This window comes from Arvicola amphibius, chromosome 3, assembly GCF_903992535.2.
Source record: "Arvicola amphibius chromosome 3, mArvAmp1.2, whole genome shotgun sequence".
Lineage (NCBI taxonomy): Eukaryota > Metazoa > Chordata > Mammalia > Rodentia > Cricetidae > Arvicola > Arvicola amphibius.
In genome coordinates, this window is record NC_052049.1 from 148,483,987 (window position 1) to 148,499,962 (window position 15,976).

Below are 15,976 nucleotides of genomic sequence, written 5' to 3' on the forward strand. Positions count from 1 at the left end.
TGAGAAATTGATCTCTGGTTGTCGGACTTGGGAGCAAAAGGCCTTTACTGCAAATGCAAGTCTTCATTGTTCTGAGGAAGCTTGTTACTGTCAGCCTAGTCTGCGGGTCTCTGCTGGTGCATTTTAATCCTTTGGAAAGGTCTGCAGAAGGTAAGGAGCAAACTGTGTTGGTATCATCAGGCATAGGATAACTTTCTGTGGAAGAGCTCTGGAGAGGATGCACTGCTGTGTGTTTAGGGAGCAGTAAGGAGCCATCATGGGTGAAGCTCAGGAGGAGGAGAAGCGGGGAACAACAGAGGGGTTATGAACAAGAAGCATCATGGGTGAAAGGTGTATGGATCACAGCAGAGTTAGGCTTTTACGTGAGTAGCATTGTGGAAGGGGTAAAAGCAAAATGCGATGTGACTTAGGTGATGAAGGAGTCAAAACTGACCAATGTTCTCAGGGCTGGCTGGGAATAGCGAAGGGAGGAAGCAGGGAAACCAGGCAGAGCCATTCTCATTATCTCGCAGAGGATTTGTGGAGTAGGGCCTGGTAAGAATTGGTTATACTGAGATTAAGTCAGGTTCGGTTCAAACTGGAAGACAGAGGCAACAGGGTTTGCTCAAAGACTGGGTGTAGATGATGCAGGTGGAAGTCAAGAAGGCTTCAGAGTTTTTGACATATGCAGCTGGGTGAAACGAATGAGCAGTTTTCATCTACAAAATGATGCCCGAACGTTAGGCAATGTACATCCTAATAAAGCCTAAGAAAGCTTAAAAAGAGCACTTCTAGGCCCACAGAAACAGGAGCCAAGTTCAGCTTCTTGGTAACCACATTATTTTCAGAAATGCTTTGTTTGCTAGCCCCAAGCAGAGGTATGGCTCCAAAAAACAAAACAAAACAAAACAAAACAAAAACAAACCCAGAAACAACTTCCTGGTTTGTACTGGCATGAACAGCTCTGGCTCTTTAGAGAGGTCTGGCTATGGAGCACGTAAATGGGGTTTGTGAGCAGAGTGCTACAACTTGCTTAATGGTAACATAGACCTGCTGTGTGCCTGGAGCTGTTGCGGTAAGCATGGCTCGCAGAGCTGGGTTAACATTCCTCTGCCATGTTGGACAGGGCAGAGTGAACAACAGGGCCACAGAGTTGGTCTTAGCTATGCTCACTTAGCATTTTTTTTTTTTAAAAAAAGCTCTCCTAGTCAGAAAATGATTACAGACATGCAATAAAGACAGATTCAGACAAAAAGAAGATATCTGAATGGGTCACTGTGTTGAATAAATGCACGTGGGCTTATGAGGGAGAAGAAAGAGTACAGAGAGTCATAGATTAAATGAGTAAAGATAAATATTAAAAAGTAATAGAGTAAAAAATAAGCCACGTAAAGGTGGAAAATACACAAAGTCTGGATTATGTATATTATTGTATTTTCTTTGAATTTTTTTCGACTCCAGAGAGACATTTGATTCTGAGGGCTGCTAAACTAAAACAACATATATATTTTAAAGGTGTCTTGTCTTCAAAATTTGGGTCTAAGGATATATTGTTTTGGAAAAGGGGTTCTGCCTTTGTTTCCACTGAGGATAGAAAGCTGCAGTTTCCTTACTGGCTAATATAATTTGATCGAACAAGACCCTCTGAAGCAATGGCCTAGATGGTCCAACATCCGTGACAGCTTCAGGACTGCTGGCCGAGATGGACCTATCACACAGGATACCCCATAAAAGGCCTGATTAACAATGCCCAATCAGCAGCAAGTATCTAGAGAACAATGCCCAAGTGGGCTGGTATCTTAAAGGCTATTGGCTGAAGGAGTTCCCACAGCATGCAGCTGTGAGCTGAAGCTGTCACTTTATGAGAAGAGAAGGACTGAGAGGAGAACAGATTTAAAGATAGAAGTCAGGCTGTACGGTAGGGTGAGTTAGAGATGGCTGTTGTCTAGTAGTGATTTTGAGCAGCCTCTGAATTCTAGTTCACCTCAGAGGATTCTGTTCTGGCTAGAAACTTGGGCATTAGTAATGTGTTTAAAAAGATTTTATGTGTGTGTGTGTGTGTGTGTGTGTGTGTGTGTTTGTGTGTGTGTCTGAGTTTATGTGTGCACTAAATGTGAGTGTTAGGACTCAGAGGTTAGAAGGGGGCATTGGATTCCCTAGAACTGGAGTTTGGGTCCTAAAAATAGAATCTGTGTCTTTTGCAAGAGCAGAAAATGTTTTTTTTTAACTGTAAGCCATCTCCCTAGTACCATTATTAGATATTGCTGTTATTGGTCAGAACGCTCAACGTTTTAAGACTAGATGAGATTTTTAAAGTGAAAAATGAGAGTGGATGGAAGAAAAGTCCCAAGAATTCAGTCTTAACGAGTTCTGACTTGAGCAGATGAGGAAGACCAGGAAGAGAGGAACAGGTAAGGAATGAAGGAAGATTTCGGCCAAGGAAACAAAAAAAGGAGTTGAAGTAGAGTAGGAATAAAACCTGAGGAGTCAAGTAAATGATAACCTGCTTCAGGGAGAGTAGTATTCGCTTGCCAGGTAATGCCTCATATTCAAGATCAAAACGTGACCATGGGATTAAGCGGTGGTCATTGGTCATCTTGAGAGGTTGAAGTGTACATTGGACAGGAATGGGTTTAAGAGAAGATGATGAGTGAGAAAATAGAGATAGTGGAATAGAAGATACTGGAACAGTCCAGTAGTAAGAGGGAAAGATTGACCGTGTGATGTTGGACAAGAGGAAAGGGAAAGGAGAAGGGAAAGCATGAGACTGACTGGTCCCTTTGTGACTGGGAGGTGGTAGGTTAAGTAGACTGGATGAAGAGATGGGGTCTTAGAAGGATCCCTAAGAATGACTTGGCTCTAGTCATAGAACAGAAGTTTGAATATATGGCATACATCTGTGTTAATGAGTATTTAGTGTTATGAGAGCTTGAGGAATATTTAATTATTTTTAAAGCAGAAAATTTGCAGTTTTAGACCTTGCTTAATATTGTTTCAATGGATGCTACATAGTGGAGTTAAAGATAATTCAAAGCCTCTGAAAAGAAATTTGAAAAGATAGTTTAAGTTTCTTGTTTTGTATGGTATCTGAACACATTTGTGATATTATGACATAGGACATACACGATACACATTCATGTTACACATGTGTATAAGTTGTATGTACTTTGGTTTTTGTGTAGACATCAGGAGCCAGATTTCTCTTCTTCTAGGGGTAATACCCTCATCCAGGGCATCCTGCCCTGTGTCCTGCAAGGCAGAACACTGCACAAGAGGCCAGGTGAATGCAGCAGCCAGCTGGCTCTGCTGAGGTTCTCCAGCTAGTCCCTTAGCTTTGGGTCACATCCTTCAGTCTAATCATGTTTTGATTGAATGTCTTACTGCAGTCATGCTGATGGTAAGCCTCTAAAAAAGCCCAAAGGAGACTCTCACACCTCACCTGATACCTTATTTTTTCTGTGTCCATACTCTCTGCCTGACGGTGGGATATGTGTGTATTCAGGTGTGCTCGTGAGGTCCATATTATCATGCTTCACCTTTATTTTCTAATTAATTAATTATTCAGTGATAAAATCTGTCACTGACCCTGGGACTCTCAAGTTTGACAAGACTGACCGGGTAGCAAGTTTCAGAAATCTCCCTACTTTCCTCATCTTCCATCCCCAGAACTGGGGTTATACTTGTGAACCTCCACTCCAAGCTTTTCCATGGGTACTGAGAATCCAAACTGAGTTCATTCTTGAGCAGCAGGCACTTTGCCCTGTGAGTTATTTTATCGGCCCTCTGTAACATATTTTATAAAGCCTTATGTGTAATTCACATAAGTACTCTCTTGGGTTATGTGAACTGATGAGTAAATTAAGAACTCGAGGGTGTTTTGGGAACTCCACTTTATAGCCAGAATGTTAGAAGCATCATCTATACAATCTAGGGCAATTGGCATCTCAAGTGTTCGTTCTGAGCCTTGTAACTCTAGGCAGGCAGGGTCAGAAGTGAACGGAACTCATGGGTGTATCCAGCAGGCGTCCACTGCCGCAGAACTGATAGCCTTGCTGTCCGGTGGTGTGAGTCTCAGCACCTGTTTAGGCCACAGGAGTCTTTTGTGTTGAATGTGATGTAAGAACAAGGGTAAGCACTGCCACCTGATGGAGTCAGTGAACCCAGAGGCACAGTGATTGTGGAAGAAAGAGCTTTATTGACAACAAGCTGGCTGTTGGAATATACAGCCTCTTGTCTTCCAGCGAGCATCTTACCCTTTGTTCCAAAGGAGAATGTTTCCTAGGAAATTTTAAAGGAAGGTGTGGGGGGTTCCAGACAGGTGGGCTGCCTTAGTTGTCCATTGTTTCTAAACAAGGCCTCTGAAGAACGAGCTCCATACATCCCCTCTTGCTCACTTAGGTCAGTCACTGTGTTGGCAACAGAGGCTTGTGTCTGGTTGTGTTGGTGCCTCTGGCAGCATACTTCTGGGTGTAACCTTTTCTGATAACTTGGGACCAGGTTCTGCTCAGGAAGAGAAGGTATGTCTGTGTTCTCGTTGACTTCAGTGTGCTGTAAATCAATAAAAAGACAGGCTTTTAGCAAGCATTAACCCTCCAGAGGTAGAGTAGGCAGGAATGAGGAAATTATAAGGGAAACTCCTTATAATTGGAACTTGACACGAGGAGCTGTCGTGGGCTTTTCCAGGCAGTTTATTGTTTCTTGACACAGTACTTGTGTATTTTTTATTGTTATGACTTAAACTAGGGAACAATGTTATATTGCATAAAAAATCTTTTTCAGTATAGTGACATTAACCACTGATGCAGACAGGAAGCTCCCTTAAACGAAGCCATGTAGTACAATGACTAGGAGTCTGATTTGGGTCATTGTTAGCTATCAATTTGACAAATCTAGAATCATCTGGGAAGCGGGAGCCTCAACTGAAGAATTGACTCGGTCAGACTGGCCCATGGGCAAGCCTGTGAGGCATTTTCTTAATTGCTAAGTGAGGTAGGAAGAACTCTGACCACTGTCGACAGTGCCACCCCTTGGCAGGTTGTATAAGATGCTGGCTGAGAAGTAGCCAGTCAACTAGCAGCATTCTTCGTGGTTCCGCTGTTTCTGCTTGAATGCCTGCCTTGACATCTCTCAATGATGGATTGTGATCTGGCACTGTAAGTCAAACAAACCCTGTCCTCTCCAAAGATGCGTTTGATCAGAGGGTTTGATCACAGAAACAGAAAGTATACTAAGGACAGACACTCAGTATTCAGTGGTCCTTTCTGCATATCTTTCTCAGTTATCTCTCTTTGGACAAATATCTAAACCTCCAAACCTCAATTTCTTATAAAAATGGCTAATAACTACTTGGCAGAGGTTTAATAGTTAAGTGAGATAAAGCATTCACTTCACTCATACTGACTAGCATTCATAGCTCTGGAATGTACTTCTACCAGAGGAGAAAGGTAATCGTCAATATTACCCAGCTACAAACCTTGTGACCTACAACAGTGACCTGCCTTCAAGATATACTGGTACAATCATGGCATAAATGCTATGGGAGTACCCAACCACTTTTTTTTTTTAAAAAAATGTTTTTATTTAGCTATATATTTTTCCCTGCTCCCCTCCCTTCCTTCCCACTTCTCTTTTGCCCTTCCCCATGATCCCCATGCTTCCAATTTTCTTAGGAGATCTTGTCTTTTTCTACTTCCCATGTGGATTAGATCCATGTATGTCTTTTTTAGGGTCCTCATTGTTGTGTAGGTCCTCTGGGATTGTGAGTTGTTTCCTTTGCTTTATGTCTAAAAGTCACTTATGAGTGAGTATATATGGTATTTGTCTTTCTGGGTCTGGGTTACCTCATGAAATATGCTGTTTTCTAGATCCATCCATTTGCCTGCAAATTTCAAGATGTCATTTTTTTCTGCTATGCAGTACTCCATTGTATAAATGTACCACATCTTTATCCATTCTTTAGTCGAAGGACAGTTAGGTTGTCTCCAGGTTCTGGCTATGACAAACAATGCTGCTATGAACATAGTTGAGCACATGTCCTTGTGGTACAATTGAGTATCCTTTGGGTATACAACCAAAAGTGGTATTTCTGGGTCTTGAGGACAGTTGTTTCCTAATTTTCTGAGAAATCGCCACACTGATATCCAAAGTGGCTGTACCAGTTTGCACTACCACCAGCAATGCAGCAGTGTTCTCTTTACCCCACAACCTCTCCAGCATAAGTTGTCATCAGTGTTTTTGATCTTGGCCATTCTTACAGGTGTAAGATGGAATCTCAGAGTTGTTTTGATTTGCATTTCTCTGATGGCTAAGGATGTTGAGCATTTCGTTAAGTGTCTTTCAGCCATTTTAGATTCCTCTGTTGAGAGTTCTCTGCTTAGGTCTATCAATACCTCATTGTTTTATTGGATTATTTGTTCTTTTGATGACCAATTTCTTGAGTTCTTTATATATTTTAGAGATCAGACCTCTGTCTGATGTGGGGTTGGTGAAGGTCTTTTCCCATTTTGTAGGCTGCTGTATTATCTTGTTGACCATGTCCTTTGCTTTCCAGAGGCTTCTCAGTTTCAGGAGGTTCCATTTCTTAGTTGTTTCTCTCAGTGTCTGTGCTGCTGGGGTTCTATTTAGGAAGTGGTCTCCTGTGCCAATGCGTTCAAGTGTACTTCCCACTTTCTCTTCTATGAGGTTCAGTGTGGTAACCAATCACTTTTAGATTAGATCTAAGGCACAATCTACGAGACTAAATTTATATCTGACACTGCTAAAGTGACCAAGGACCTTGAGACTAGGTAGGTCATAGGCCTAGCGGAGAACCTAATATTATTATCCTGCTAAAGGAACATAGCAATAAAATGACTCCTAATGACAGATTGCTATACTCTAGATAAGTGCTCAACCTTTATCAGAGAGACTTCTTGCAGTAAAAGGGAATTACCAGAGACCCACAACTGAACAATGTGCAGAGGTGGAGAGACTCTGGAGCACTCAGCTGTAAATGGAATGTCTTCAGCAAAGCCCTCTGCTTGGGGCTTGGGGATCAATTCAGAAGAGGAGGCAGAAGCCTTGTTAAGAATTAGAGGTAGTGAATGACTCCAAGGAAATAGTGTCTTCCAGATACAGCAGGACTAATGTTCATATAAACTTATACAACACCTGGGCCAGCACCCACAAAACCTGCACAGGTTCAAGACAGACAAAATCCAGCACTAAAAGGCGGAAGTGGATACAGAATCCTTCCCTAACCAAGAAACTATTTGCAATTGATACTTGCTAGGAGAGGGAAAAGCACATGTTTTTCCAATGGAGAGTACTGGGTACAGCAGCCCTACTCCAAGGCAGGCCCATGCCCAGGAGTAGCTGGCCAACACACAACACATTCCCTCCCTCCCTCCCTCTCTCTCTCTCTCTCTCTCTGTGTGTGTGTGTGTGTGAACTTTTTCTTTTGTTTTGGCATTTTTTATACTGTTTTTATTGCGATAGAGGGTGGAAAAGCATGAAGTTGGGAGGTCAGGGAAGTAGGGAGGGTCTAGGAGAGGGAAAGTGTATCAAAGAGTCTTCAAAGTGTTTTAATGTAATGTCTAGGATGTGGTGCAGGGTTATTGATGCATATGATTTGGTTTTCTCTAATTAGCTAGATGCCAGTTGTGAGGAAAAAGTCGTTTTATTTCCTGTTTTTATCTGCTGTGTGCAGGCAAACCCATGCTCACACCCAACTTAGAAGAGTTGAGAAGCATCTTAATCTTATGAGTTATGAGAGAACTTGGTTGCTGTCAGACTTCAAGCCTGTTTTGTGGAGCAATTCATGCAGGAGTTTATATCTAAAATATGACTTGTGATCTTGTCTTTGAAAATCTGTAAGAAAGATCCAATAACTGATGTTAATAATTCAGGTTATATAGTATTTGTAGTGATTTTTAAAATAGTGTCAGTTATCCTTGGTCAGCAGCTCTATGCACGAAGTGGTCACAGACTTAACTTTAGACATTGAGTGATGCCCTGCAGAGTCTCAGTGGTCAGTCACCTGGACCAATATATACCACTGCCAGCAGATCTGCACGAAGACTGTTGTAGATCTTTCTCTCTTTTTATGTCTCACACTGAAAAACAGTTGGCCTCTATATTTTCCATCATAACCTAATACTCATACATAATAGGAGTTCAATACATGCTTATGAAAAAATATGAATACATGAGTAAAAATTCAAATTCTTCATTCAATTGATATCATTTTTGGAGCTCGTTAATCTTGAGATGTTTTCTTATTTTTTGTCCTTATCTGGATTTAATAGTGTTTTCTGTCTATGATTTTTATTTTTTAGCAAACCAATGTGTTTATAGTAAAGGCCATCATTAATGTTTAATTAATTTATGATGCCATATTATAATAATAAAAACCCCATATTTTTCTATATCTAACTGAAGAAAAATAACCTGAAAATACTTTTTCTAAAGGTATTTTCAGAGGCAGTTTAGTAAGAAAGGGAATCTTGCTTAAATGCATTAAGGAATTTTGGTGTACAATAATCGCTTGTGGGACAGAAATGCCTGGTGGAAGACAGCATTGGGTGCATGCAACCCACACCAGCTGTGGCCAACTGTTAGCCAGTGCCCAGTTTTCTCACCGTGTCTGGGTACCAGGAAGCTAATAGCCCTGGGGTACACCGATACAGGTGAGAAGCAGCCAGTGGGCAGCTTAGTAGCAAAGGTGTGTGCCAGGGGCTACCAGATAAAGGGTAATCTCTTCAAATTGCAAATTTGATACATGTGTCTTCTCTTCCCACTGCCCCCACCAAGGTCGGCTCCCGCACGGCGTACCCTCTTCATTATCTTTCCTCCCTAGTTGTTTCCCGCTGGCGATTCCCTGAGGCCAGACATTGTCCTCCTTGTTCACTGTTCTGGTCTGAGCACCCAGCTGTCTGTGACACACAGTAGGTGCTTAAAGAAACAGAAAAAATGACATGTAAGCAGGCCTAGGGGTTTCTGTTTGTTCTGCTTAATTCGTCTTTCTTCCTTTTTAGTTATTCGGTTCTTTCAGTTCAACCTTAAAATACTGGTAGCTGCTGCTTAATGTGTAATGGCTAGCTAAGAAAACACAAGATGTTGTTATGCCTCCCAGCTTGGCTCTTGGGGATCATTTTGAAGGCACTGGCACATGCGGGTAGTGGCTCACATTTTGTAGCACGAATCTCTCACTTTGCACATGGCACATGGACACTCCTGGAGTCACACTAGTCCAGAGGAAGATGAATGTGGATGTGTTCTTGTTTCTCATTCCTAACGTACAGTATGTTGTTTCCTAGGGAGCCTCCAGGTGATGCCTTATTTGCCTTTCAACAAAGAAAGGCTAGGATTGCCTCCTGTAGCTCCTTCCTGCTTCTGTGCATTGCTTCTAGTGTTCCCGGCTTGCTTACTTAACAGATACGGCTCAGACTGGGGACCCAGCTGAGTGGAAGATTTGCCTAGGCAGTGTGAGGCCCTGGGCTTGATCCCAGCATGGTCTTCATAATTACATAGTTTTCAGTTACTAGTGGAGTCTTCCAGCAGTGACTTTGGGGATGCTGGCAGCTTTCAATTTCCGCAGTGAATCCCAGCAAAGCTCAGTGACTTCTTTTTCTGCTTAGTACTTCTGCAGCTAGCCTTCCATGGAGTTTATGGTAGCCCTGGGAACTGAGGCTCCCCTTTAATGGCTCACTTTGTAGAGTCTTTTGTTTGTTTGTTTGTTTGTTTTATTTTATTGAGTAAGGTCTCGTTATGTAGCTCAGACTGGGTGTGAGTTTGTAGCAATTGTCCCACCTCAGCCCCTGAGAGCTGGGATTGTAGCTGTGAGCCACCTTGCCTGGAGCACAAGGCCTTGAGGTACTCTGCATATGTGGACATGCTTAGTAAGAATGAGGGTCGACGGGAAGGGTTTCCTGAAAGAGTTTCTCTTATACCTCTTTATTTATTCATTTACTGTGTATGTAGTCTGTCTGTGCATGCACATACATGTGACATGGCCTGCACGTGGGGTCAGAGGACAATTTTCAGAACTTGGGTCTCACCTTCTTCCCCAGTGTGGGTTCTGAGAGTTGAACTGTGATTGTCACCTTTGGTAGCAAGCACCTTTACTTACTGGGCCGTCTCAACAGCCCTGACAGATTTTCTGAGAATTACCTCATTGTAGACTTAGGGCTGTGCTGAAGAAGCAAGGTTACATGTGTGCCTTGAACTTTGCCCACTTCATTGAAATGTTGCACTGCATCGTTAAATTGAGAAAGCGATTTCATAGTTCGATTTACCATTCTTTTTCTGGTGGGGGGGGATGGGGAGGTTGTGTTTTGCTGTGTGATTTTGACATTTTCAGAATTTTTAAAAGGATAATTACTCCCTAAACGATCACTACTGTCCATTTCTCTTTGTGTATAGAAGATTACCATCAAATTATTAGTGGTTTCAGTGAAAGGATGTGGAGAGTGGGGAGAGGTGTGACTAGGGTCTATTAGAGCACTGATCTCAGTTTTATGTCACTTAATCTCCACGGCAATTCTGTAAGGTAAGTGAGACTATCCCACCACTGAGATAAAGGTAAAGATACGATCAGGGAGTCAACCGGCTTGGAGCAGTCAGTGGTGGGGCAGAGTTTCAAGCCTCAGTTTTAAGAGAATCCAACTCGTTCTAGTCTGTCGTCTCTGTTTACTCCCCAGGACGGTGTGAGCAGTTCATTCATGCACCAGGGACTGTCAGTTGTGTATATCGTGCTAGGCCCTAGGAGCAAGCAGGAAATAAAGGGTCTGTGCCCCGGATGGATAACAGTGGCACAATGGGATGTATGTTTTAGTGGGATTAGTGCTGGTCTGAAGATCGGCAAGAGTAGAAGCCGGTATGTAAGACGCTGTGGAAGCCTTGGACTGAGATAGCAGAGGAGATGCAGAAGAGGGAGTGGGTATGAGGTGTCTCTGCAGGGAGAGCTGGTGAAGCTAATTAAAGGGTGATGAGAATTTGGAAGGAACCCGAAGAGTTGAGGATGACTCCAGGTGGGATTTGAACTGAGTGATGTTGCCTTTACTAATGCAGGGCAGAACAAGGTGGGGTGCAGACCAGAATAATGATGACAATGTGTCTGTTCGTTGTGTTAGGTTCCAGCAGGCAGGTAAACATCTGGGAATTACATGGGGATCTGGGACGATGAGAGAAGCTTGAGTATCCCTCACACACAGATGGCATGTGAAGCCACGAGAGTGGCTGCCATTATAGGGAAAGCAGACATGCGTATGAGGCAGTGGAACCCTAAAGCAGAGTTAGTGGTTTACTGTCTATGGAGAATCTTTGTTTTGTTTGTTAACTTAGAATTACATGTAAATATAGGAGCTGCATAGAGAAGGTAGCTCGTTCTGCAATCACTGCAAATGAAAGATTAGCAAACACCCTGCAAGATGCCAGCATGTGAACAGCTTTCAACTGAACTGTGTGTCTCTGTGTGGCTCTTGTGAGGGACTGCATCTCAGAGTTCCCAGGCATGTAGAACAAGTAGTATGTTACATAAATTGCCTGCTCTTACGTACAGTGAATAGTGAAAGAATTAGGTTCTCATTGCGACACTGAAAGTAGAATGTCTAGGTTCAACTTGCTGGCAGATTGAGTCACACATTAGTCTTATAGCATAGACGCTCCTTTAAAACAGCATTTCGGATAGCTTGTGCCCTTTTGGTTGCTCAGTAGACAGAATTATAAATGTTAACGTTTCAGAATGCCAAGCATGAAAGCCTCATAGGTACAGTTGAAAATAGGATGTCTTTGGTGGGCACTACCTGGAAACCATTCAAATGCGAGACAACAGGTAAACAGTTCATTGTTCAGTAGACCCACATGGCAATATGGTTGACTGGGCTGAATATAGAAATGCTTTTTAAATGAAGAAAGCCAGACACAAAAGAATGCAGACGGTATGATCTCATTTATATGAAGCTCAAGAACAGGCAAAAACTGAGGACAGCGGAGGTGACAGGGAGGCGTGGGAACAGGAGAGGGACAGAGATGCTCTGTGAACCGAAGAGGGTGCTTCTTAGATGGTGCAGTCATCTGTCCAAATTCATTAACTTGCATATTTAGATTTGTTCACTTCATTGTGAGTTTCAAATTAGCAGCAAGGTAGGAAAATGGGAACATACGCTGAGCAGTTGTGTGTGAATGAGCCTGTCGAGTACATGCCTGCTGTCTCAGACTCAGGGAACCCACAGGAAAGTGTGTCCCCCAAACCCCCGCAACCCTTCAGGTTCAAAATGAGTCCTTTTTACACTCTGTTAACTTTGCACCATAGATGTCTATTCCTACAAGATGAATGAGCAACTCAGATTCCTTTAGGTAGAATTCTAAATTGCCTTTAGATGAAAGGTATGAACTCTGAGCATTTCCATTCCCGAACTGTACTCTGGTATACTCAAGGCCAAAGCAGGGAAGTTACAGGAATTACCTGTGGGTGGAGCAGCCTCTGCCTTATCTAAGGTGGAGGAGGGCAAGAGGTAGCAGGATGTGGAGGAGAGGGAGCAGGTGTTTTTATAACTTGAGATTTATTTACATGGAGAAACAATTTGAAGACATCTCCACAGTTATTCATGTTGCTTTATTTGTTCCTCTGAACAGGAGATAGTGGAGAACCTCCTTCAAAATGGAAGATGGAAAGCCCGTTTGGGCACCCCACCCCACAGATGGATTTCAGATGGGCAACATTGTGGATATTGGCCCTGACAGCTTAACTATTGAACCCTTGAACCAAAAAGGCAAGGTGAGTGTCTCGTAGAGATTTTAAAATGTGATCTCTTTCAGATACAGCCATATATATATTCTTCCCCATGAAAGGTGAAAATGAAGTAGACATTCCTGCTGTAGTGGCGGAAACCAAATGCCCGGCAATGCAATCAAAGTTTTGGGCTGACTTGCTTGATTAGCTGGGAAGTGCGCGCTATGAGGAAGTTGGATCCTGTGATTCAGAACCAACGTTCTTAGTTGTGTGATGACATGCACTCAGTGGCAGCATCTTTATCCCATATGCCAGACTGTTATGGTTCCTGCTGTGGCTGTGATGGAGTCGGCGTGTTACCAAGTAAACGTGGACGATGTGGGTGCTGCTCTGAGGTCAAGCTCTGCTTGGAGCCTCAGCTTTGCCATCGCCTTTTCCTTTTTTTCCCATTTCGTTGACTTAAACTTACTTATTTAAACTTATATATAGCTGGCGACAGATGGGGAAGGTGACTGAGCCCCACATTGGAGCACTGGACTGAGCTCCCAAGGTCCTGATGAGGAGCAGAAGGAGCGAGAACATGAGGGAGAAAGTCAGGAACGTGAGGGGTGCGTTCACTCATGGAGACGGTGGGACAGAACTAATGGGAGACCACCAACTCCAGTTGGAATGGGACTGATGGATCATGCGACCAAACCCGTCTCTCTGAATGTGGCCAACAGCGGGGGCTGACTGAGAAGCAAAGGACATTGGCGCTGGGCTCTGATTCTTCTGCATGGATGGGCTCTGTGGGAGCCTTCTCAGCTTGGTCGATCACCTTCCTGGACCTGGGGGGAGTTGGGAGGACCTTGGACTTAGCATAGAGTGGGGAACCCTGATGGCTCCTTGGCCTTGAGAGGGAGGGAGGGGAGGTATGGGTGGATGGAAGGGGAGGGAAGGGGGAGAAGGAGGGGCGGGAAGGGGGAGGAGGAGCGGAGGGAGGGGGAGGAGGAGGGAAGGAGATGGAAATTTTTAAATATAAAAAAAAAATAAACCATGAGAATGAAAAAAAAAAAAACAAAAAAAAATAAACTTATATAATGTGGGATTTGGGTAAATATCTTTCTATTAAGGAAAGATATTTGACTCTTAAACCTCCCATATATTGTTATTTTTATGATAATAGTGTAAAATATACTTTAATTCTGTACATATATTATTTACTTCCTTTTGTAAAGTCTTAGACATAGACTAGTCAAGATTCCTAAGCGGACCTTGGGGGAGAGTGACCAGGAGTTGTGATTTGCTTACAGCCAGAGCCTCCAATATAGACCTGTGTGACTCATTCTTCTGGACCACACTCTCACAGTGTTAAGTTTAACAAATAATCCTACTAAACATTTTTTTTCTGACTAAATATGCGGATACAATTTCTGTTTACTTCAAGCTCTGCAAATATCCATGAATAATTTATATTCTAACGCTGCATGGTTAGCTAATGCCATATGACTGCCATCCTTCTGGGAACCGTAGAAAAACAAGGTGGATCTCTCATGAGGTCTTTTCAGAGAGAGGACTGTTCTGTTACTGTAAACAACCCAGGAACCAGAATGCCTAATATATATTGTGCCATGTTAGTGGAGGCCAATTAAAGACACCTTCAGGAAAGGAAAGAAAAAGTGTTCTCGTTTTCCCTCATTAGCAGTACCTGTGTGTGCTTTCGGCCACACCGCCTCTTTTTAAAGATGGGTTTTTAAAAGTTCACATACAATAAATTTTGATAGCTTTTGCCTTTTGTTTAATGTGTTTCATAAGCTCACTAAGCTAAAGGCCAGAAGTGAGGCCTGTATGTCTCGAGTCTGTTCCGCTGAGGTTTGTCACATCTGTAGGTGACAGAATAATTCAGTTCAATAATAAAAGAAACTAGATTTAAGGGGATGTGCTTTCGGAAAATATTTTGCATATTTCAGAGTGTCTGAACTATGTCATATTAGTGTTCATAAGATGTATATATTTGTATCTAGAGCCAATAGAAGTGCAGTTTAGTTCAATCATTTTAGGGGAATTTGTTTATTTGTTGTGTGTGTGTTTGTACGTGTGCATATGTACATGTGAAAGGCAGAGGCTAACTTGAGAGCATTGGTTCTCTCCTTCCATCCTGTGGGTTCAAGGATTGAGCTCAAGATCTCAACTTCTTGGCTGAGCCATCTTGCCATCTGGAGGCTTAGTTTAAATTATGGAATCACAAAAATTTTTATAGATCTACAAATATTTCTATGAACTAAAGTCTAAATTTTCTAAAAAATATTATGGAGGCTTAAGCCACTACCTTAACATAAAGTTATTTTTAGTGTGTGTGTGTGTGTGTGTGTGTGTGTGTGTGTTGTGCACAGTCCTTTTGAGTAGAGATCAGAGAACAACCTGCAGGAAACGGTCTCTTCATTACATGGGTCCTAGGAGGTTAAGCTCAGGTCCCCAGACTTAATGGCAGGTGCCATTATCTACTGAGCTGTCTTGCTGGGCCCTGGTTTTCTTCTGATAATGGAAAAACTTCCCTAACATAAAAATAAAAACTTTTTGAGGGATTTTTTTTAAATGAAACATTTTGTTTTATTGAAGGTAGAGAAAATAGAGGCTGCTTGTTAATTTCAGGTCTGAAGGAAGAGGGAGAGAGACTTCTGGACTGGTCTTAGCTTGCTGTTAACCTTCTTATTTAAGGAGCTCAGTTGCTCCTCCCCTGCAGCATTCATTCCTCACCTAGAGTCTTTTTCATTGGCTATAGTTCCTGCCAGGTTAGGGCCATGCCCACTGTTGCCATGGCTGTGACAAGTGTATATACAGTTCTATGGTATTAGCAGCTATTGCAGAACGGATTTTCCTACAGAATCATTGCTATGAATTGATTGCTTTATGCTGTCTTCTTCTACATACTGTTCACTGTTTGGTTCATACTGATCCAAGTTCACTTTTGAAGGAATAGCCTCCAAACCATCCAAATTTATGATATTGAGAACATATGTATTAGATCGCAAAGAATTAGCTTTTTGGGTGTTGAGTTTAACAATATTCTAAGCTGGGTATGATGAAGTTGTTGTTGTTCTTTTGTGTTTGCAGCACTAGAGATTGCATTCAGGGCATCACATATTTTACCCAAGAGCTTTCTTTACCACTGGGCTATCCCCACACCACCAACTTGGTTATACCTTTAAGTTGTAATCGTCTGTGAAGTCTGGATTTTACTTCATAAACTATGATCACCTTATTGTATACAGTATCCTTGCACACATAGAGTTTCAAACTCGATTT

The 15,976-nt window shown here is 42.4% G+C and overlaps 1 protein-coding gene across 7 annotated transcripts in view; it reads left to right on the forward strand.

Annotated features, from left to right (window-relative positions):
* Myo6 (myosin VI) overlaps positions 1–15,976 on the forward strand; it is a 135,927-nt gene that overhangs the window by 42,531 nt on the left and 77,420 nt on the right. For all 7 annotated transcript variants that reach the window (XM_038321204.2, XM_042054632.1, XM_042054633.1 and 4 more), the window contains exon 2: positions 12,595–12,736. In XM_038321204.2, coding sequence (XP_038177132.1) covers positions 12,620–12,736 — 117 coding nt within the window. In that variant the 5' untranslated portion in view covers positions 12,595–12,619. The remainder of the gene's footprint in view (positions 1–12,594; positions 12,737–15,976) is intronic.